The 22,489-nt window shown below is 39.7% G+C and overlaps 1 protein-coding gene across 1 annotated transcript in view; it reads right to left on the bottom strand.

Annotated features, from left to right (window-relative positions):
* Nucleotides 1-19,174, bottom strand: part of SLC9A9 (solute carrier family 9 member A9) — a 647,359-nt gene extending 628,185 nt beyond the window's left edge. The window contains exon 1 of the mRNA XM_043474178.1: nucleotides 18,822-19,174. Within this exon, the coding sequence (XP_043330113.1) occupies nucleotides 18,822-18,996 (175 nt within the window). The 5' untranslated portion in view covers nucleotides 18,997-19,174. The remainder of the gene's footprint in view (nucleotides 1-18,821) is intronic.
* Between the last annotated feature and the right edge of the window lie 3,315 nt (nucleotides 19,175-22,489).

Raw genomic sequence — 22,489 nt, 5'->3', positions numbered from 1 at the left:
GTAGGACTGAGATATAGACAGAACCTAGGTCTTGAATAACTTCACTGAGCCCTGGATCAACCTATCCCGGAGCCTAATCTGAGTGTGTGTTCAGGTGCTCAATCATATCCAACTCTTTGCAACCCCGTGGACTGTAGCTCACCAGGCTCCTCTGTTCATGGGATTTCCCAGGCAAGAAGACTAGAGTGGGATGCCATTTCCTACACTAGGGGATCTTTCCCACCCGGGGAGTGAACCCATGTCTCCTGCATTGGCTGGAGGAGTCTTTATCATTGTGCCACTTGGGAAGCCCTACCCTAATTCTAGATTTCTTATTATGTGACATAACACATTTTCTAATTTTTTTCAAACTATTTAAAATCAAATTTATCCTTACCTGCAGCCAAACACATTTTAATGACACAATAGAGCACACAATAAAGAGTTGGACTCAAGTGACAATCTTTGACTTTTAAGTTTACAAACTGTTAGGATGCTCATGGTAATCTGATAAATGTGAATTCTCTTAATATTATGGATTTATTAACAAAAAAAGCAAAGAAACTTTAGAGGTGTACACATTCCTCAGTTTAAAATTAGAACTGATGTATTTGTTTTAGGATAAATCCACAGTTTACTCTTTAAAAAAATCAAATGCTGGGGGTTTTGCCATTCTTCTGTGAATCAAGTCATCTAATTGCCTTTCATTTATTTAATAACACATTAAATAAATGAATGTGCATATTTGGGTACATATTTTGTGCCAGACACTTACAGATTTAAAATAAAAATACAGTTCCCAGTCCTACAGGAGCTGAAGTTTGTGAAATGAAGATCCATAAGCAAACAATTATAATACAACATGACATGTGCTATGACAGCTGGTAAGGATTGTGTGCTATATGCGTATAGAGAGGAGACACTCCAAAGCCCTTTGAATGATACAAAGCTTTAGATGAATCTTAAAAGGTCACATAGATTTGTCCAGATGAGCTGAATCAGGGAATGAGTTGGGATCCAGGCTGCACATGTGGGTAGCAGCACGTGAGTAACAGCAGAGACAACTAAGCGTTCCCTAGGATTTTGATTCACCAGTGTGTAGAATAGTTGTCAGGAAGTGGCTGCTCACCCAGAGATTGTGTTTCTGGTTGTCTTGAGTTTGGATGGGTTCTCACCGATAGATTATAAGCAAAAGTGATGTGTGCCACAGTGCTGAAGAAGTAGGTGAGCTTTCTCCCTTCTCTTTCGCCATCTATCAGATGGATGTGGAGGGGAAAAAACAGTACTATAGGTAGACAGAGTCATGACACTGAGGAAGCCTGAGTCCCTGAGACACCAGGTAGGGGAAAGCCATCCACGAACCAGGAAAACCTGAACTGGACCATTATGTAAGTGAAAAGTTAACTTCTCTTGTGTACTCACTGAAATGTGAGTGCTTCTGTGTTAACAGTCACTAGGATAACCTAACAATATACCATATAAGTACAAAGGAACTTAAGAAATCTGATGGATTTAGGAAACCAGCAGTGGAGTAAAAAGAGATTAAGTAGAAAGAGAGGGAGAGAGAGAGAAACTAGACCACAGGGGCCAGGTTATAAAGAGGCTCCTCTGTCCTGCTAAGGAGTTCTTATTTCTAACCCAATGGTAATATGAAACTGTTGTAAGATTTTAGGCAGGACAGTAAAACAGTCAGATTTTCATGTAAGAGCCATCACTCTGGCAATAATGTGGAAAACTAGAGTGAGAGGTGGGAATAAAAGCAGATTTCTGTCAAGAATATTTTTATCTTACGTATTCCTGCTTCACTATTTGGTCCACTCCCCCATAACAGTGAGAAATATTTAATGCTAACTTTTGTTAGAGAGAAAAAAAATTAGTGATGGATTTGTAACCACTATGAGCACTTGACCCATCACAGAGCAGTGGACAGCCTTCCACACACAGCGTCAAATGACTGTAATAAAACTAGTCAGGAAAGAGAAGGGAAGACACACCATATACCCTGCACGTGGCTTAGGATGCCTGTGTAAGAATACCATTTTTTTCCAACACTCTAGTGAAATCTTAGGGAGAATTTATTCTCTAAATGTTACTTGGCAAGTACCATGAATGATACTATGACCTCTTAAGCTTTCTACTTAGTGGAATATATAGAAGGGAAACAAGATACTATGCGCACCTGAATAGAGAGAAACTATATTGTTGATAAGGTCTGAAATTCCCAAAAGGTGAGTCATTTTATTTTTGCAATGTGCTTTCGGTGCAATAACGGGGAGTAAACATGAAGTGTCCATCATTCTTTCCTAAGCAGGGAAAACAAGTATTTGTCATAATAACAAGTGCTCAGTACCTGGGTTTCTGTGGTTAAATTCATACAGTGAATCAAAACCTAAATGGCCGTGCCCGGCGCTCTGTGCCATCACAGGGTCCAGCCTTTGAGAAGAGGCTCACTGGAGGAACTTAAGAAATCAGCCAACGACCCATCTCATCAGGGGCACTGAGCAGGCCTCTGGAGGGCCACCAGGGCTCAAAGACTCTGTAAGAGCCTTGTCAAACCTTTTTTAAAACTGCACTGAAGCTTAAACCTTTTCCTCCCCAGCCTCCTGTCCTTCCCTCTCTCCACAGGAGATGGATGGGGCTGCACCAAGGCCCAGCATCCTCAGTCTCCCTCCCCATTTTTCCTCAAAGGAATTTCCTCTAATAAATCTTTTGTACAACTAATCTCTTTCCAGCATCTGCTTCTTGGAAGACTTAAATTAACACACTAAACAAAAGACCCTGGCCCTCCTTCTCCTCCACCCCAAGGGTTGAGAGGAGTCATCTTAGCCTAGGATAAGAATCAGTGGGGGAGCTGCAGTTTCACTATGAATTTGGTTAACAAACACATCCACCCATCTGTGTGCAGTAGCAGCAACTAAAAAATCCTTAATGTCGGAGGCCAGACTACCTACTCACAGAGCTTCACAATGCTTTTGACAGCCACTCACCGCTTTAGTTGTATGCTGACACAAATGTGGCGTCTTGAGTGAACGCACTCCTCCCCAGTATTATAAGAGAGTAGGTGACAGATAAAGAAGGATTGCTAATAAGAAGAAAATGCTAATGAACGGGGATCGTTTTTACACCCCCACAAAGATACAGGATAAAGAAAGTATCAGCCACTTGTATGCAGAAGAAGGAAAGAGGAGACTATCTACCATGACTTATAAATAACAAACCAGCACTCTCTTTGGTAAGTCATGAAGCTGACCCTACCTGCCCAGGGAGAAAAGAAGGCAGCCTCTCCCAGCAAAGCCATATCACCAACACATGTGCACACAGCCCTGGTCCCAGGTTTATCCTCACAAGTATGACTCTTTGCTGAGCTCTGTCACCTGGCAGGCTGGTGGCATTACCTTCTTCAAGCAGAAACTCTAGTCCAAATGTATCCCCTGGGTCTACAAGTCTGAGCTTCAGGGTGACTGGAGTGACAGAGGTGGGAACCTGTCCTCAAGTGAGTCCTGGCCTCGCTCCAGCAGCATACAAACCCCCACGTCAGAGCTGGACAACAGTCCTCATCCCTAAAGTACTCACAGTCGTGCAAAGAACATCCCAAGTCCCAGCGGGGAGACCTGGGATCTGATGTGGCCTGTAATAAGTTTCCTAATCTTTGAATACTTACAGTTTGAATCACACACTCTTGGGCCCAATTTTATATAAAGACATATATTGTTCAGCATTGCTATGCAGACTTTGGCTTTGTCACCACTAGACAAGGAGACAGTTCAGGGCAGAAGCTGTGCTATTTCTCATCTCTTTTTTTTCCTCTCGAAATGCCAAACACTTTAGGCAGTTACAACCCAACTTTCTCCAAGTTCACAAACTCCCTTGGATTCAAGAAGAAAAGGATCCTCTGAGTTTATGTAGTCAGTCAGGGACCAGCATTTTAAAATGTCACATGTGAGGAGCATCACACCAAATGCTGTGATGTTCCCGTCCTTACAGAGCTTGCTTGTGGTATAATTCTCATAGCAGATGCCTGACATACAGTGGACATGGTGATGTTTGTGGAAGAAGAAAGGAGGGAAGGAGAAAAAAAGAGCCTCACGAGCACTCAAAATGAGAAGTATTTAGAAATGTGAGCTTCATCTCTCTGAACTGACTCTCCACTCTTCACATTGAAAATATGAGAAAACCCCACTCCCTTCTTCCCTCCTTCTGCTTTCGTGCTATAGACAAGACAGGTACTGCTCTAGGACTTATAGGAGTTATAAAATTGAACAAAATATGGCCCTGATCATACAGTATTAAAATATTTTAATCCTATCTTCTGCCCAGTCCTGTGATCCTAATTTCTGGTAAGAAGAAGGTACAACAGGTGTTTCCTAAGTGTCTTCTTATATATAAAGCCTGCATTTCATAACCAGTCCTCCTGCATCTTACTGACAGTCATTCTACATGATGCTGAAATTTCCTCTTAAAGGGTGTTTCCTAAGAGAAATATGGATGGGGATTTACTTTGACATATAATGGTTATATATATATATATATATATATAATGAAATGGATTACAGAATGGTTTTGAAAACACCACGTGTTGAAACTCCTTTGGCTATGCTCAGACCAATGGCTATGTTCACACACTGTCACACACTGCCACCCACATGGCACACACCACAGGCTCCCTTCAGATTCTTGTTCTGTAGGGGTGGTGCTTCTCTGTAGTCACACAAAGCAACAAGCCCAACTATACACATGCATCTGATAATCAGATCACTACACAGGTATATTTATTTATTTATTTATTTTAATTTTTTTATTAGTTGGAGGCTAATCACTTCACAACATTTCAGTGGGTTTTGTCATACATTGACATGAATCAGCCATAGATCTACACTTATTCCCCATCCCGATCCCCCCTCCCACCTCCCTCTCCACCAGATTCCTCTGGGTCTTCCCAGTGCACCAGGCCGGAGCACTTGTCTCATGCATCCCACCTGGGCTGGTGATCTGTTTCACCATAGATAGTATACATGTTGTTCTTTTGAAACATCCCACCCTCACCTTCTCCCACAGAGTTCAAAAGTCTGTTCTGTATTTCTGTGTCTCTTTTTCTGTTTTGCATATAGGGTTATTGTTACCATCTTTCTAAATTCCATATATATGTGTTAGTATGCTGTAATGTTCTTTATCTTTCTGGCTTACTTCACTCTGTATAAGGGGCTCCAGTTTCATCCATCTCATTAGAACTGATTCAAATGAATTCTTTTTGACGGCTGAGTAATATTCCATGGACTACACAGGTATATTTAAATGCCATAAGACATTGGAGAGAATTTAGGAACGTAAAGAAAATGCAGTTAATACATGAAGGCTGAAGAAGAATCGAGTTTTATATTTCTTTCATTCTATGCACTGAGTGGCTTCTAAGAATAATCTAGATAAATGAAGTATTGTCCCCTACAAAAAAAAGATGAATCCTTAAGGTGTATAATATGATATTTCAGCTTGATAAGTGTATCAGATATTGTTGACTGACAACTCATATCCATCTCCCTTTTATCTCAATAAAACCCTGATTTGTTAAGCTGACCATTCCTCCCCACACATGCTCAGGGTGAGCTGACCTCTCTCTCAGTTCCATCGGTGTTTCCATTCAATATGTGTTCAGTTGCTCAGTTGTGTCCAACTCTTTGTGATTCTATGGATTGTAGCCTGCCAGATTCCTCTGGCTGTGGCATTCACCCAGCAAGAATACTGGAGTGGGTTGCCATTTCCTCATCTGGGGGATCTTTTCAACCCAGGGATCAGACCTACATCTCCTGCGCTGCAGGCAGATTCTTTACTGCTGAGCCACCATGGAAACTGTGTTAGTAGCTCAGTCATGTCTGACTCTTTGCGATTCCATGGATGATCCCCCCCAGGCACCTCTGCCTATGGGATTCTCCAGGCAAGAATACTGGGGTGGGTAGCTATTTCCTTCTCTAGGGGAGCTTCCTAACCCAGGGATTGAACCTGGAGATCACGTGCATCGCAATGGATACTTGTCCATCTGAGCCACTGGTACTAGAAGGCATATGACTCTATTCCAGTCAGTAATATGTGAAGGGAAGCTTGCTAGGAGGCTTCCTAGAAAAGTTTTGTCATCCTAAGAGAGAGGCAGAAGAGAAATGAGTTGTCTTCTTTCTCAGACTATTATCGGGCTTGGTTAGGACAGTAGAAACTGCCATGTCCACCTCACCCTCACTCTGACATCAAAGTCAGCACTAGGAATAGCAGAGTAAAGTAAAGAACCTGGGTCCTTGAAAACAATAGCAGGCTGCTGAGTCAACCAGCCCTGAAGATTACTCTTCTCTAGACTTCAGCTATGTGAAATAATAAATGACCACACTGCTTAAACATGTTTGAGTCAGGATTTCTGTGACTATACAGCTGAATACATGCTAACAGACATAATTTTTAAGTGAACATAAAAGTCCCCAGGAACCCTAACTCTGCCCCATGAAAGTGTTAAGGAAGGCCTTACAGAGAAGGTTCTTAAGGATGCATAGGGTTTGCCAGGTAGAGAAGAGGGTGTGGACTTTTTTAGGGAGAAGCCCATGGAAATCAATGAGCAGGGTCCTAATCAGGACCCTGGAGCATTTGGGGTGGCCCACTAAGGCACCTGAAACCAAGGGCCCCAGCACAACTGGGAAACAGAGATTAGTCAAGAAGGAGAGATGGTTGCCAAGAAGATCCTGAGGAAGGGCAGGCTAAGCCCCTTTGGGGGAGGCAGATTTGCTCTGTTTTGGAGCAGAGGAAAGAGCATTTGGAGACAATTATCCAAAGAGAGAAAAGAGAATTGAGATACAGTGGGCAACTGCAGAGGAAGTTAACATCAGAATTAGTATATATTTATGTGAAAAAGAATTTAGCAAAGGAATTTGAGTAGAGGAATTTCAAGATGACAGGAATAAAATAAAGCCCAAGGAAGAGTGTTCTTTACCAATCTTAAGACTTTTTTTTTTACAGCAGGAGACTCTTTCAGGCAGGGAATGTAAGATGTTATTTCAGTCACTCAGATTAAAACAAATATGTATAAACTAGGGATCCAAATGTGGAGATGAAGAAGGAAAGGATGTGATCAACATTCTAAGGCAGTAAAATCAGTAGATACCATTTAACTGTAAGATACTATTCACAAATATTAGACATTACACGGCATCTCCACAATTTTTAACTGTTTATTTGGTATTTATCCACCTCTACCATCTGTGACGGACAGGGAGGCCCTGGCGTGCTGCGATTCTTGGGGTCGCAAAGAGTCAGACACGACTGAGCGACTGAACTGAACTGAACCGTCTTATCAAAGTCTTTGTCAGAACACTGACTTAGAGAGATGATGTGGGTTTGAGTTTCAAATGCTAAATGCATTCCCTAACATTTTTCCTTTAGCAGTTTAATTTTACACTAAGATTAGTCAGGGATAAGACCAAAAGTAAAAATACACAATGCCTTCTGTTATTTAGGGCTTTTGTTCTCTCTCTGCCCTCCCACCAACCTCCTAAATTCAAAGGACTAAAAGAAAGTGTGGGTGTTGCTAAAAGGGACATAATTTATTGCTTTGTGCTGGCTCATTATCAACTTGTTTTGCTGAGGAAAAGCATCCCATAGGATTTCAGAACAGGTCTGTCTGGGGCATCTGCCAGCAACAGTATCCCATGATATCCTGAGGTGGGAAAGTAGTCCCCATGAAGCTGTTCCACCTTGGGATGCCTCATCCATTCAAAGTTCTATCTCCTCACAGGTTAGAGTCACATGGAAAATGACAGAGCCCCAACCGTGAGATCTTCTACCACGGTAGGCTGTCCAATACGCACTTCCTTCCTTGGTGTATATCAAACACACACATGCACACACTCATGCACACAACATACACAAACACACACACTCAAGCACACAAACACATAACACACACATTTCATAGCACTCTGGATTCCTCCCATAGAATTATAGGTAACTTTTCTCCAGAAACTATCTCAGACACCAGCTTATACAGAGCTAACATGCTTCCATGAAGTCAGCTTAGCAAGTTTACAGAAGAAATAAGAGAATAAGAGATATCAAACTAGATACATACTGACTAAAACAAAATAATTTCTTACTTTATAATGTTTACACAAAACAGTCTCTTTTTTTTTCTCAGACCACAAGTGGAAATTTCACAAAGTATTATAGATAGTGAAAGAGGAAGGGACTCTCCTATACATGGAGATTGTCGCCCAAACTCCCTTTCTTATCACAATAGGGTAATGAAGTGAGAAATAAAAAAATATAAAAGAAAACTAAAGAGACAAAACTAGGAGCTACATGAAGTATTTATACTTTGGCGCATCAGAACCCTCTAGAAGATCTGTTGAAAAATTGCTTTCCTGGATTCTACCCCAAATTTTTGACCCAATAAGTCTGGGCTGGAGCCCATATATAAGCATTTCTAATGAGTTTTCAGATAATGCTGATGTTGCTGGTCCTGGGACCCTACTGTATCAAGCACTGTCCTGTAAGACAACAGTTTCTACCAGTATGAGTGACATCACAATCATAGAACTCTATCAATATCCATGCCACCTCAGGTTCATGCACATTGGTTTCATCAAGCTTGGCGAGTCCAGAGGTACAATCAATTTTATCTTCAGTCTCTTCCAAAAATTTAATTCAATTAACTTAACATATTATGAAAGCCTACTTTGCACACTCCACATAAATAAGACATTTGGAGGACCTTCCCCACCCATTCCAACAACCACAGGCATTTAAAGCCAGAATAACTATGGACCACCTACCTGCAACACCATCTACCCTCATGCTGGGGCAGGTACTTCTTGGTCAGCCTTATCACTCTCCCTGGGACATTGCAACCCAGCAACTTGGCATAGATTCGCTTTCATAATGTTGCTCCCACTGTCTTTCCCATGCTTGTGGTAAAGAACCCAACTACCAATGCAGGAGAAGTTAAGAGACATGGGTTAAATCCCTGGACTGATCCCCTGAAGGAGGGCATGGCAACCCACTCCAGTATTCTTGTCTGGAAAATCCCACAGACAGAGGAGCCTGGTGGGCTACAGTCCACAGGGTGACAAAGAGTCGGACATGACTGAAGTGATTTATTATCCGTTTCCCATCCTGGGCTTTTTGCTATGGACAGTATACTGTTTCTGAGGCCTCAAGGTAAAAAAGAAAACTTAATACCTTCCTTCCCCTAATTCTCCCCACTCCTGACTTCATGGGAGAGTTAAATATCAGCAGAAGACTTCGATAAGTAGTCAACTATGGCCAGAATTTGAGAGCACTAGCTTCCAAAAATGGTGTTCTTGCCAATTATTGTGGAAAACCTTGGCCATAGTTGTGAATTTTTTGACTTTCTGTTTCATAACATACAAACTGAAGGTCCTCAGGCCTATTCTGCATGGATACAGTGATGATTAGCAATGAGGGTTAGTATAAAGTTAGATCTCTCATTTCTGTCTTACTTCTATAAATTTTCTAAGCTACTATCACTTGGCACAGAGCAGACATTTAACTGAATAACAGCAACCCTCCTAGGACTAAATGTGAGATACAGGAAAAAGAACATGGGTTTTATGGTCCTGGGTTTGAAGTTCAGCCCTGATAACCCAGCAAATCACAGTATGTCTCTGAATGTTGGTTTCAGCATCTGTAACTTAAAAACAAAGATAATATCTCTCCCTGTAACACACATACATACATACGCACAAATGCACCCATGTTTGTGATACCCTGTGGCCTCATGGAGCCAAACTACCAAGGCTTGAGTCCCAGCTGTGGCATCTAGTAGATGTGAGACATTAGGCAAGTTATTTAATTTTGGGTGCCTCAGTTTCACCATCTAAAAAATGGTGATTGTGAGGGTTAAATGAGTTAATATATGTATAAGTACTTATGAGAGCATAGTTCACACTGCAAATGCCATTTGTGGTAGCTATTATTGTCATTTGTTCTATTGTTTTTTACTATATGTTATTTATCAATAAAGCAAGAGAGTTCCAGGAAAAACATCTATTTCTGCTTTATTGACTATGACAAAGCCTTTGACTGTGTGGATCACAATAAACTGTGGAAAATTCTGAAAGAGATGGGAATACCAGACCACCTGACCTGCCTCTTGAGAAACCTGTATGCAGATCAGGAAGAAACAGCTAGAACTGGACACGGAACAACAGGCTGGTTCCAAATAGCAAAAAGAGTACGTCAAGGCTGTATATTGTCACCCTGCTTATTTAACTTGTATGCAGTGCACATCATGATAAATGCTGGGCTGGAGGAAATACAAGCTGGAATCAAGATTGCCGGGAAAAATATCAATAACCTCAGATATGCAGATGGCACCACCCTCATGGCAGAAAGCAAAGAAGAACTAAAGAGCCTCTTGATGAAAGTGAAAGAGGAGAGTGAAAAAGTTGGCTTAAAGCTCAATTTCAGAAAACTAAGATCATGGCATCTGGTCCCATTACTTCATGGCAAATAGATTGGGAAATAGTGGAAACAATGGCTGACTTTATTTTTCTGGGCTCCAAAATCACTGCAGATGGTGATTGCAGTCATGAAATTAAAAGATGCTTACTCCTTGGAAGGAAAGTTATGACCAACCTAGATAGCATATTAAAAAGCAGAGATATTACTTTGTCAACAACGGTCTGTCTAGTCAAGGCTATGGTTTTTCCAGTGGTCATGTATGGATGTGAGAGTTGGACTATTAAGAAAGCTGAGTGCCGAAGAATTGATGCTCCTTGGACTGCAAGGAGATCCAACCAGCCCATCCTAAAGATCAGTCCTGGGTGTTAATTGGAAGGACTGATGCTAAAGCTGAAACTCCAGTACTTTGGCCACCTCATGCAAAGAGCTGACTCATTTGAAAAGACCCTGATGCTGGGAAAGATTGAGGGCAGGAGGAGAAGGGGATGACAGAGGATGAGATGGTTGAATGGCATCACCAACTCAATGGACATGGGTTCGGGTGAACTCCAGGAGTTGGTGATGGACAGGGAGGCCTGGCGTGCTGTGGTTCATGGGGTCGCAAAGAGTCAGACATGACTGAGTGACTGAACTGACTAATTTTATTTTATTTTATTTTTTATTTTATTTTTTATTTTTTATTAGTTGGAGGCTAATTACTTCACAACATTTCAGTGGGTTTTGTCATACATTGATATGAATCAGCCATAGATTTACACTTATTCCCCATCCCAATCCCCCCTCCCACCTCCCTCTCCACCAGATTCCTCTGGGTCTTCCCAGTGCACCAGGCCGGAGCACTTGTTTCATGCATCCCACCTGGGCTGGTGATCTGTTTCACCATAGATAATATACATGCTGTTCTTTCGAAACATCCCACCCTCACCTTCTGCCACAGAGTTCAAAAGTCTGTTCTGTACTTCTGTATCTCTTTTTCTGTTTTGCATATAGGGTTATCATTACCATCTTTCTAAATTCCATATATATGTGTTAGTATGCTGTAATGTTCTTTATCTTTCTGGCTTACTTCACTCTGTATAATGAGCTCCAGTTTCATCCATCTCATTAGAACTGGTTCAAATGAATTCTTTTTAACGGCTGAGTAATATTCCATGGTGTATATGTACCACAGCTTCCTTATCCATTCATCTGCTGATGGGCATCTAGGTTGCTTCCATGTCCTGGCTATTATAAACAGTGCTGCGATGAACATTGGGGTACACGTGTCTCTTTCAGATCTGGTTTCCTCAGTGTGTATGCCCAGAAGTGGGATTGCTGGGTCATATGGCAGTTCTACTTTCAATTTTTTAAGAAATCTCCACACTGTTTTCCATAGCGGCTGTACTAGTTTGCATTCCCACCAACAGTGTAAGAGGGTTCCCTTTTCTCCACACGCTCTCCAGCATTTATTGCTTGTAGACTTTTGGATAGCAGCCATCCTGACTGGCGTGTAATGGTACCTCATAATTTTATAATAGACCCTAACAAATGTTTGTTCTTCATATCCCCACTTGCCTGACCATATAATTTTAATTCAATTTTGACTACATATAATATCTTCATAAACAGTTTAATTCAGAAATTCATTTTCTTGATGTGCTCACTTATTAGCCTTTAGAATCTGAGACAAGATCCTTTGAGGCAACACAGTCGTTTGCTCTCAGGGCTTCCTCTGTAGCACCCTGCTGACTCAGGGGCACAGCATCCAGAATACATAGGAGGTTATTTTCTTAAAATCAACTTTCAGAAACCTACATAGAGCAATTTTCATTTGATTTTTTTCACTTTTTCAAACTTTCTCTGGCTAACACTTTACAACATGGAAAACCTTGCCCTGATCTCTGGCGTCCTTAAAACCAACCTTTTTTCTTTTTTTTTAAACCAAAGGAGAAAGCAAGTTTACTTCCTTAGGCTCTTAACCATAATTTCCTTTCCTGCAGACCCCTTCTGATTAAACCAGAGCCACTCTGACTTTCATAGGACATGCATCCGCAGAACCCCAAATCCACAGCCAGCCCTCACTGTTCTGACAGGATAACTTTCTCTCTTTAACTTTCTAACAGGAATTCAACAGGATTTACCGAGCACGCAATACGAAATCAGAGAGGGATTGGAAGAACTAAGAACGGCAATATAACACTAACTAAAATTCTGTCTGGGAGAAGGACCTGGATGTCACTATAGGCTGGTTCTGGGAAGAAAGGTGTTGGTTTGAGTTGGAGTAACTGAGATGCCTGATGGCAAAAGTCAGCCTTGCCCTGAATCTTGAAGGACTTTTGCAGCTGAAAGGAAGGTTTGTGATAATCTATTTCACTTCTTCCTCATTTTATAGATGGGAAAAGTAAGGCTAGAAATTAAGTCACTTGCCCAAACTAATGCATTTAGCTACTGAAAAAAAAAAAAGAAAGAAGGAAAATCATAAGGATTTAAAAACTCAAATCCACAAGAGAGCATCTAATGCCTTCTCCATAAAGCATGCCATATTTGAATAAGGAGAAAGCCTCAGACAGGGCTTCCAGGCACGGAGAAGGGTATGAAGTGGCAGTCAACATCTCTTACGGGCCTGGAGGTCAAGGAGGCAAGGCTGGACCGGAGCAGAGTAAAATAGATCAGTAGGGGACAGCCACACCATGTCCAACGACCCAGTCTTATCCTGAGGAACCTCCAAGCAGTGCCAGGGTAAAATGAATGCCTTGTGATTTCTGAAGAAAGATAGTTTTTAAAATCTTAGTGATTGACTATGAACTATATTTTCTTTAAATCTTGAAAAACAGGATGTCGAGTGAACTCAATGGGACCTATTAAACTGCTAAATACCTTTTTAGAGGAACATAGATCAGTAGTTTAATATGTTGCTGTTGTTTAGTCACTCGGTCATGTCCGACTCTTTGCAAGCCCATGGAATGTAGCCCGCCAAGCCCTTCTGTCCATGGGATTCTCCAGGCAAGAATACTGGAGTGGGCTGCCATTTCCCTCTCCAGGGGATCTTCCCAACTCAGGGATGGGTGGCCCTGTGTCCCTTGTTTCTTGGGTGGGTTCTTTACCACTGAGCCACCTGAGAAGCTCAATAGTTTAATATACTTTAATGAATTCAAAAATCTAAATTTTGTGGCTTAATTTTTCCCTTCAGCCCACTAAACAATGAACAAGATTTCCATATGCATTTAGAAACTGTTTCTTATATTGTAAGGCCATGAAATCAAAGGCAGAATTCTAAGAGGTTTAAACTATTTTTTTGCTAAGTTCAGATCCCACCACTCAAATGCATGAAATTAGGAATGTCCTATGAAGTAAGGGAGCTGCCAGTGATGTATAATGGAACCATTAATGCTATCAGAGAACAAGAAGCAATTTTTCTTTTACGAACAATGAGCAGGGGATACAGGGCCCTAAGTGAGCAGCGCTAAGTGCACCATCTGCTGCCAATCAATATTTGACCATTAATAGTCTTCTAAGCTTTTAGTCCAATTTAAACAAATATCATCATGGCTTATACTTTAAACCAGTTATGGATTTTAATCCTTCAATTTTGAAATAATGAGAATTATAGAATATCATGAAACATAATTACCAACCATTGTTATCAGTGAAGCAAAAATATTGTTAAAATGTTACCACTAATTTTTAAAAGCATCCTAGGACCCTTGAACAGTTAGAACCAGACATAGAACAACAGACTGGTTCCACACAGGAAAAGGAGTACACCAAGGCTGTATATTGTCACCATGCTTATTTAACTTATATGCAGAATAAATCATGAGAAATGCTGGGCTGGATGAAGCACAAGCTGGAATCAAGATTCCGGGAGAAATATCAATGACCTCAGATATGCAGATGACACCACCCTTATGGCAGAAAGTGAAGAACTAAAGAACCTCTTGATGAAAGTGAAAGAGGAGAGTGAAAAAGTTTGCTTAAAGCTCAACATTCAGAAAACTAAGATCATGGCATCCGGTCCCATCACTTCATGGGAAATAGATGGGGAAACAGTGGCAACAGTGGCAGACTTTGGTTTTTTGGGCTCCAAAATCACTGCAGATGGTGACTGCAGCCATGAAATTAGAAGATGCTTACTCCTTGGAAGAAAAGTTATAACCAACCTGGACAGCATATTAAAAAGCAGAGACATTACTTTGCCAACAAAGTCCATCTAGTCAAGGCTATGGTTTTTCCAGTGGTCATGTATGGATGTGAGAGTTGGACTATAAAGAAAGCTGAGTACCGAAGAATTGATGCTTTTGAACTGTGGTGTTGGAGAAAACTCTTGAGAGTCCCTTGGACTGCAAGGAGATCCAACCAGTCCACCCTAAAGGAGATCAGTCCTGAATATTCATTGGAAGGACTGATGCTGTAGTTGAAACTCCAACACTTTGGCCACCTGATGCCAAGAGGTGACTCATTTCCTGATGCTTGGGAAGACTGAGGGCAGGAGAAGGGGACGACAGTGGATGAGATGGTTGGATGGCATCACCGACTCAGTGGACTTGACTTTTAGCAAACTCCAGGAGATAGTGAAGGATACACAAGCTTGGCGTGCTGCAGTCCATGGGGTTACAAAGAGTCAGACACAACTGAGAAACTGAACAACAACAATATACAGATAAAATGAATCAACATCTATTGTGTTTTCTAAAAGATAACAGACACATATCACTGGAATGACAGCAGAAAGGTAAAATTCTGGCTGGGCTAAAGTATTACAGGAAATCCCATGCCTTAGAAAATATGTATGATTCTCGACACAGAGGAAAATGGCACATTATACAGATAGTTGATGAGAGTAAGAACAGTACTCAGTCCAGCAGGGGAACTACTGGTCAAATTCATTGACAAGCATCAGATACAGGACCAAGCAATCTTAGGTGTTTCATTAAAAGTGTATCTGTCTGAAAGATGGAGATAACTAAAGTCAAGTTTACTCTCAAGTGTTTATCTAAGACCAAAAAAAAAACCTTTAAAAGTTCAATGTGGGGACTTCTCAGGTGGTCCAGTAGTGAAGAGCCTGCCTGCCAATGCAAGGGACACAGATTCGATCCCTGGTCCAGGCAGATCCCATATGCTGTGGGACAACTAACCCTCTGTGCCACAACTACTGAAATTCATACACTCTAGAGTCTGTGCTCTGCAACAAGAGAAGCCACCACAATGAGAAGCCCTCGTACTAGAGCGGCCCCTGCTTGCAGCAACTAGAGAAAGTCTGCATGCAACAAGAGCCCCAAGACCCTGAAGAGCCAAAAAAAAAAAAGTTCACAGTTGATTTCAACCATAGTTTTGTTTCTTTTCTCCCACATTGATTATCACCATGCCTCTGACAGGACTCTAGCAAGAACCATGGTCTCCATCCTCTGACGATGAAGGGCTTATATGGTCTTACTCTGAAATTTCATTCTTTTGGACTTCCTGGAAAGTAGAATCTCTCTGACTAATGTTGAAAGCATAAACAATATGAGGATGCATCTGGATCTCACAGATACATCCTCTCTCTAGGACAATCATTGAAAGAATTTATGTTAAATCATCTTCAGCATCTCTTAAAAGAGATAGAGGCCTATTAGCTCAGTTACATGAGTATGTGACCAAGTCATAGGTTGGTTACAACTACAGGTGTATGGGCTAGTTTCATGACTTTCACATCTCTAAGTCTTCATTTCCTAATCTATGAGATGAAGATACTGAACTTATAATCTCTGACTTCTTTCCAATAAATGAAGTTCAAATTCATTTGTAGCTACTTGGAGATTCATTCACTTGGTATCTCCTTTCCCCTTACCATTTAAAAAAGTTTGTCAGAATGTCCCATCTTGTTTCTCTGTTGTAGATTCAAATGATTTTATTACATCATTGAGAGAAACTGCATATGAATTATTTTACATATAACATTTATATCATCACTGAAAAATAACACTGAGATATCACCAATGCTATCCATATGGACTGTTTTTAGGGATATCAGTGAAAGCTCTTTTGAGTAAATAAAAGCACAAGGATGCTGTTATGAGGGGCTATTCAGTTTGGGGGAAGTTCACTTCTTTGAGATTTAGCTTCTTCCTCTATATAATGAGGCAGCTAGAGAAAATAACCTCTAAGATCTCCTTAAATTCCAACAATTATAATTCTATGTCAACAACAAAAAAATTAAGCAACACTAAAATAAAAGCCTTTTCATTGATTTATACAGTTCAAGATAACTCAAGGATACTAAAATTTCTAGTAATGGGATAGTTATACATATATGTGCATGTCTCCATAATTTTTATAATCCTTATACATTGCACTGTTTCAGAACTTGCTTTCAATAACTTTTGCATAAAAAAATTTATAAAAGAAGGACAGAAATCAGACAGCTCAACTTAATCCCACACAAACCTTAAGCTTAAACTGCCTTAGGAATAGCAATTAAGAGAAATACTATCTCAGCTAATGTTCAATGTGCTAATTATTCTTTTTATTAAACTACATCCAATTTGAAATATTGGTAGTTTCAGGTATACAGCAAAGTGATTTGTATATATACTCTTTTTTTCAATTCTTTTCCAGGATAGCATTTTAAAAGATATTGAACATAGCTTCCTGTGCTACGCAGTAAATGTGCTAATATTTTCTGACTTTAACCATAACTTAAAAGTACTTCATGGAGTTGTTTAAGTATTAAAGTTAACCTGGGAATTTTCATGTTCCAAAGTAAAAGTTACATTTATGTGTTGTGAGTACAAAGTATGTTGAATTTTAATAGGTCACCAAATTTAATCAAAACTTTTACAAAACAGTATCTCCATCATAGATAAACTTTAACTGGTAAATGAGTCATGGTCAATCAAATTCAGGACTGTGAAGAAATCCTTCCCTCTAATAAAGGTTTGTTATTTTAAAACCTGTGCTGTTTTTCTAAACTATAAATTGCCCTATAATTTAATGCTAGGAATTACACTGTTTCTAACTTCTCAGGTTACATCCCACATCCTCATTGATTATTTATTAGACAAGTCAGGAGAAAGCCTGGTCCAGTGATGATGGAGGAGGGCAGTGACTGGCACCCAGGGCTTTATATCTGGTGGTATCACTTTCTTTGACTATTTCTCTTAAACCTGATTGTGAGTTTTTTCTCCTCAAATGAGAGTTTGTGTGTGCTTTAAGACCCTCGATGGAAAGAACTTAACTGTTCTCTGAATGGACCAGCACATCAGTCTCCTGAAAGAAATTACTCTGCTTAGCCTAAAACTACTTAGCTCAAATATCTCACAGTTGGATCCAGTTAAGGCATACGGTTTCTCATGGTCTCAAATCATGACTGTATATTGTTATTATCAGGCCATCACATGGTTAGCATATAAAATGTGCACTGATCCTGTTCCCTGAAACTCAGGAGTGTAAAAGGCTTCAGAACTTCCAAAATAAGGGAAGTGAAATATAAAAGTATATTCTTTTATGAATTATAACAATATCTCAGCCATTTCCATTGTGTTCAAATTTCCTATCCATTATCAGGCAGAGATAAGAGTGGTACAGAAAACTATTTCATAAACCAAATCAGTTTTAAAACTACCAGTGTCTTACACTTTACTTTAAAAGATGAGAATACAGACTGGATAATCTCTGTCACATTTTAATAAACTTTCTGAAAGGAATGATATGGTAAATTGCACAGAAAGAGCAATACCTCAGGAGCTTAAAGGTTAAATGTTTTTCCACACCTTGTCCGTGCTTCCAAAAAAGAAGATACTTAGTAAGTAATACTAATAATTGTTAATTAGAAAGTATGAAATCAGGCTAAGAAATGAAGAGCACTGCATAAAGAAACTCTTGGTATTATAAGAAAATAAAACACACTCATATAATTTAAGTAGATTTGAACAAAATTGCTTCAATAGGAGGGGAGGAATACGTACATTTCTGCAAGTTTTCTTCTTGAAACTTGGTGCTGTAAGATTTTTCTCAATACATGTCTAAGTGCTGTTATTTCTTGAACTTTATAAGCTCATCAGCCCCTCCAGAGTGAGAAGGCTGCTTGCTCTTTGTGACTGCAGAACCATCACTTCCCAATATCTATCATTACAAAAACAAACAACTAGCCCGGTTTGACTTCCCACATGACAATGGACCCACATCTGTCAACAGACTCGCATTATGTGCCTCGTGAGAACATGACTGTGGCATTTACTTTTGTGACAAGGCAAATTTCAGCAGCTTATCTGGAAAGAGATGAGCATTCATTATGCTGCAGCACCTTTCATCAAGTTAATGACATTTCAATCAGCACATTTTCTCCAGTGTTGGTACTTTGCCATCTGAGCTCGTCTCTAATTACGCCCAAGCAACAAGTCTCACATCAATCCTACAATTTTTGCACTCACCGTACACCATCGCTCCCCCGGTTTCATGCAAGAAGCGAAATCGATGATTTTTAAATAGCCAGATTGTTAAAATGGTAAGGATGAGCAAAAAATTAAAGACAAGCAGCTCCACCGCTCCCTGATGTTGAAACTGATACTCATCCTTCTCTGACATGAACCTTTGCTTTCTCTCCATTCTTCAATCTTCTCAGGATTCCTTAGATAAAAACCTGGACAAGGACTATTTTATCAAGATTTGCCTAAGACGGTCTGGCTGCCTGAGGATTTCAGGATAAACACTGCCACTTAAATTGCTACTTCATGAGCATTCTGCCTTGGCTTAGTATTCAGAAGGCTTCTAGTTACAACTTCCTGTTTCTCTCTTAAAGCAGCCCCGTCTCTTTTCAAACTCCAGAGAGTGGTTTCATCATCGACTCTTACTGTCTTTAAATGATTCATTCCGTGAAATTAACTTTCATATTGGACAAACCTGCTAGCAGTCGTTCTGAGATCTTGAATCATGATCTTATCATTTAGCAAGTCTTCTTAAGCTGCATAACTGGTGAATTGTAGATTAATAATAAAACAGATCATCTTACATCAACAACATTTTCTAAGTTCAAAAAACCAATTCCTGAATCATAACCTCATTCACATGCAAGATTTTTCCTTTCCAACTAAAGCTAGCAATGTGATGGGGACTGATTGAAAATGATTTCACAAGGATTTTTTTCTTTTTAATTGAGAAGAAGAAAATAATTTTGTATATGACTCTCTCTCTCTGTTTGGTTTTATATAACTGGTAGTCACAAGAACAGTATTTAAACTCTGAGTTGTTTTTCTTTTAACAAGAATAAATGAAAACATAAGACAAAAAGAATTCTGTCCTCCTCTATACAGCTGTGCTGTTTTTATGTATTGAGTCAAAAAAAGAAAAGAAACATATCTTTGAAGGAAGAAACCGTGCAGCCATTCCCAGTAATGCCACATTAGTGGATTTCTCTTTATAAAATTCCTGATCCAGACATTCAGGACTCACAGAATCTGCCACAGATCACAAACCTCCTCTGTCTTATGGCAAAACAATGTGGCTCACTGAGGAACAGTCTGCCACCAATACTGAAGATTCCAGAATTCCAGGACACAGACGGTGATGATTCTTCAGATCATCTTGCATTTGGCAGGTTAGTTCTGTTTGAATTAAAATTTTATGCTTTTTGAAAAAGTTCAAGACTCTAGGCTCTGCTGTTTTCTTAATAATTGTGATGATATGTTTGTCTTATTGGTTCTATGGTACAATTAAATGCAGTTAAGTGAGATTTTTCATCATTTCATAAAATTATTGTAACTCAGGGGTTTAATAGTCATCTAACATCCCCTGACTCAACAGAATTAGTATTCAGTTTATACCGTGCAAGTGATTCACTGAGTTGGATAAGTCCAAGTAGAGCTTCAGAATATCTTGTCACCAAAAGCCAAAGGTCAAACACAGGATATATTGAAAGTTCACTGGTTCCTTCCCAACAGTTTTACTCACAGAGAAAATCTATCAACCACTTAGTAGAAAATTCTGCCATTTCAGCTTCTTTGCCTCTTGCAACTTTTGAAGCCGATTTCCTGAGTTTAACTCAGCAGGGGGTATTTATGTGGGCTGCAGATGTTTTACACTACCCTTTTTGGCAGACATATCTGTGATGACTAATATTCAAACTGTTTTGAAATCTGTCAGATAATGCTTGCAAGCATTTTACCAAGCTTTGCTAGCAGGTTCAACCTTTACAATTTTGCAAACCCAGAGAGTGAGCCTTGAGTTGTTAGATTTACAAGATATCCAAATTAAAAACTTGACAATTTCGTAACTTTTTTTTTTTTCTTTTCTGTCATCATTTAATTGCTTTGGCTACTTTTAATAATGATGATTATTCCATCTGGACAGAATTAACTTTCTTTGGTTGTCTTATTACAACATCCAGTTTCACTCTCTTACTCAATGAAGCAACTCAGTCAGAGTTGGCTTACGGAGTGTTTTGATTGGCTAACACACTGTTTCAGAAAATCCTAAACTTGATGTCAACATATGAAAAAAGGTATGTTTCACGTAAAGAAAGTCAAACACATAGTTTCTCTAGAAAAAACTGGTAGGATCTATCACACTGGATTCTCCTTCTCATGTGGCCACAATCTGGGCTGAGGGGTGCCTGTTTGCCACAGTCCCATTCAACCTATTTCACTCATTTTTATGTTCCCTGCATGGCCTCCACAGTCACTTGAATATGTGGTGCCTGGTTTGTTCCAGTAATGGAATGCATTCACTATTCCATTGTCTAATCCTGATACTATTTAACATTAGGAAAATTTCTTTTCATTAAACTGAAAAGTGGACTTAGGAATCATTTCCAATTCTTCAATTCAGAAAAGTATTTCAATTCCTCCTATATTGTGTTGTGCCAAGAAAAATAAGAAAATGAAATAGGAACACATATTAATTTGATATCTAATATGAACCTGGCTTCCCTGGTGGCTCAGACTGAAAAGAATCTGCCTGCAATGTGGGAGACCTGGGTTTGAACCCTGGGTTGGGAAGATCTCCTGGGGAAGGGAACGGCTACCCACTCCAGTATTCTTGCCTGGAGAATTCCATGGACAGAGGAGCCAGGCAGTCTATAGTCTACGGGGTGGCAAAGAGTCCACATGGCTGAGCAACTTTCACACACATATTCATGAACCAGGAAAAGCTTCCCAGGTGGTGCTAGTGGTAAAGAACCATCCTGCCAATGCAGGAGATGTAAGAGATGCAGGTTCAGTCTCTGGGTTGAGAAGATCCCCTGGAGGAGGGCCTGGCAACACATTCCAGTATTCTTGCCTGGAGAATCCCATGGACAGAGGAGCCTGGTTGGTTACAGTCCATAGGGTTGCAAAGAGTCGGACATGACTGAAACAACTTGGCATGCAGGCATACATGAACCAGGAAATATGCTGGGAAATTTAATTTAGTTTAATATATTTATAGAAAACCTATATGTGAAGTGCTTAAGGCTCAGAGAGGGTTGGTAATATATCTAAGTTTTCACAGCCTGTAGGAATTAAATTTACAGGTTGGATTTAATGGCATTAAGACGGCATTTCACAGCTGTAATCCACAGCTGTGACTCAAGAGAGTGAGGAAAACTTTCTATAAAATTCGAGGAAATCTTGCTTGAGACCAAAACAACAAAAAAAAGAAACCAAACAAACAAATGTTGATGTGTTAGAGCTAAACATTTATGTTCAAATTTTTGTGCTTTTTATTTTTCATGTTGTAACATATATAAAAGAATTATATATTAGATAACATAAAATATTTTGTGTTCTTATTATGCATAGCCTCCTAGTTGATAATTGACTATTTGATAAGCACTTTTCCTTCCTTTACATCTTGCTCTCCTGAAGTAAAGGTCTAATAAAGTTTGGGGAAAAAAAGATGGAATTTCACCTAGAGTGATCAATGCATCTTAGCTTGTCAGAAACTTTCTTGGTTTTAGTACTAGAAGTGCTGCATCCCAGGAAACTCCTCAGACACAGGCAAACCAGGATAATAGGTCATTCTTATAGCTAAGATTCTCCCAAATTTACAAATCCAGTACCATCAGAAATGACTGTTATTTATGAGATTCCTGAGGGAGATATTCAGCAAAAAAAAAAAAAAAAAG

The sequence above is a fragment of the Cervus canadensis genome, chromosome 7 (assembly GCF_019320065.1).
Source record: "Cervus canadensis isolate Bull #8, Minnesota chromosome 7, ASM1932006v1, whole genome shotgun sequence".
NCBI classification, from domain to species: Eukaryota; Metazoa; Chordata; class Mammalia; order Artiodactyla; family Cervidae; genus Cervus; species Cervus canadensis.
Note: the sequence above shows the minus strand (reverse complement) of the source record. Positions and strands in the feature narration are given on the sequence as shown.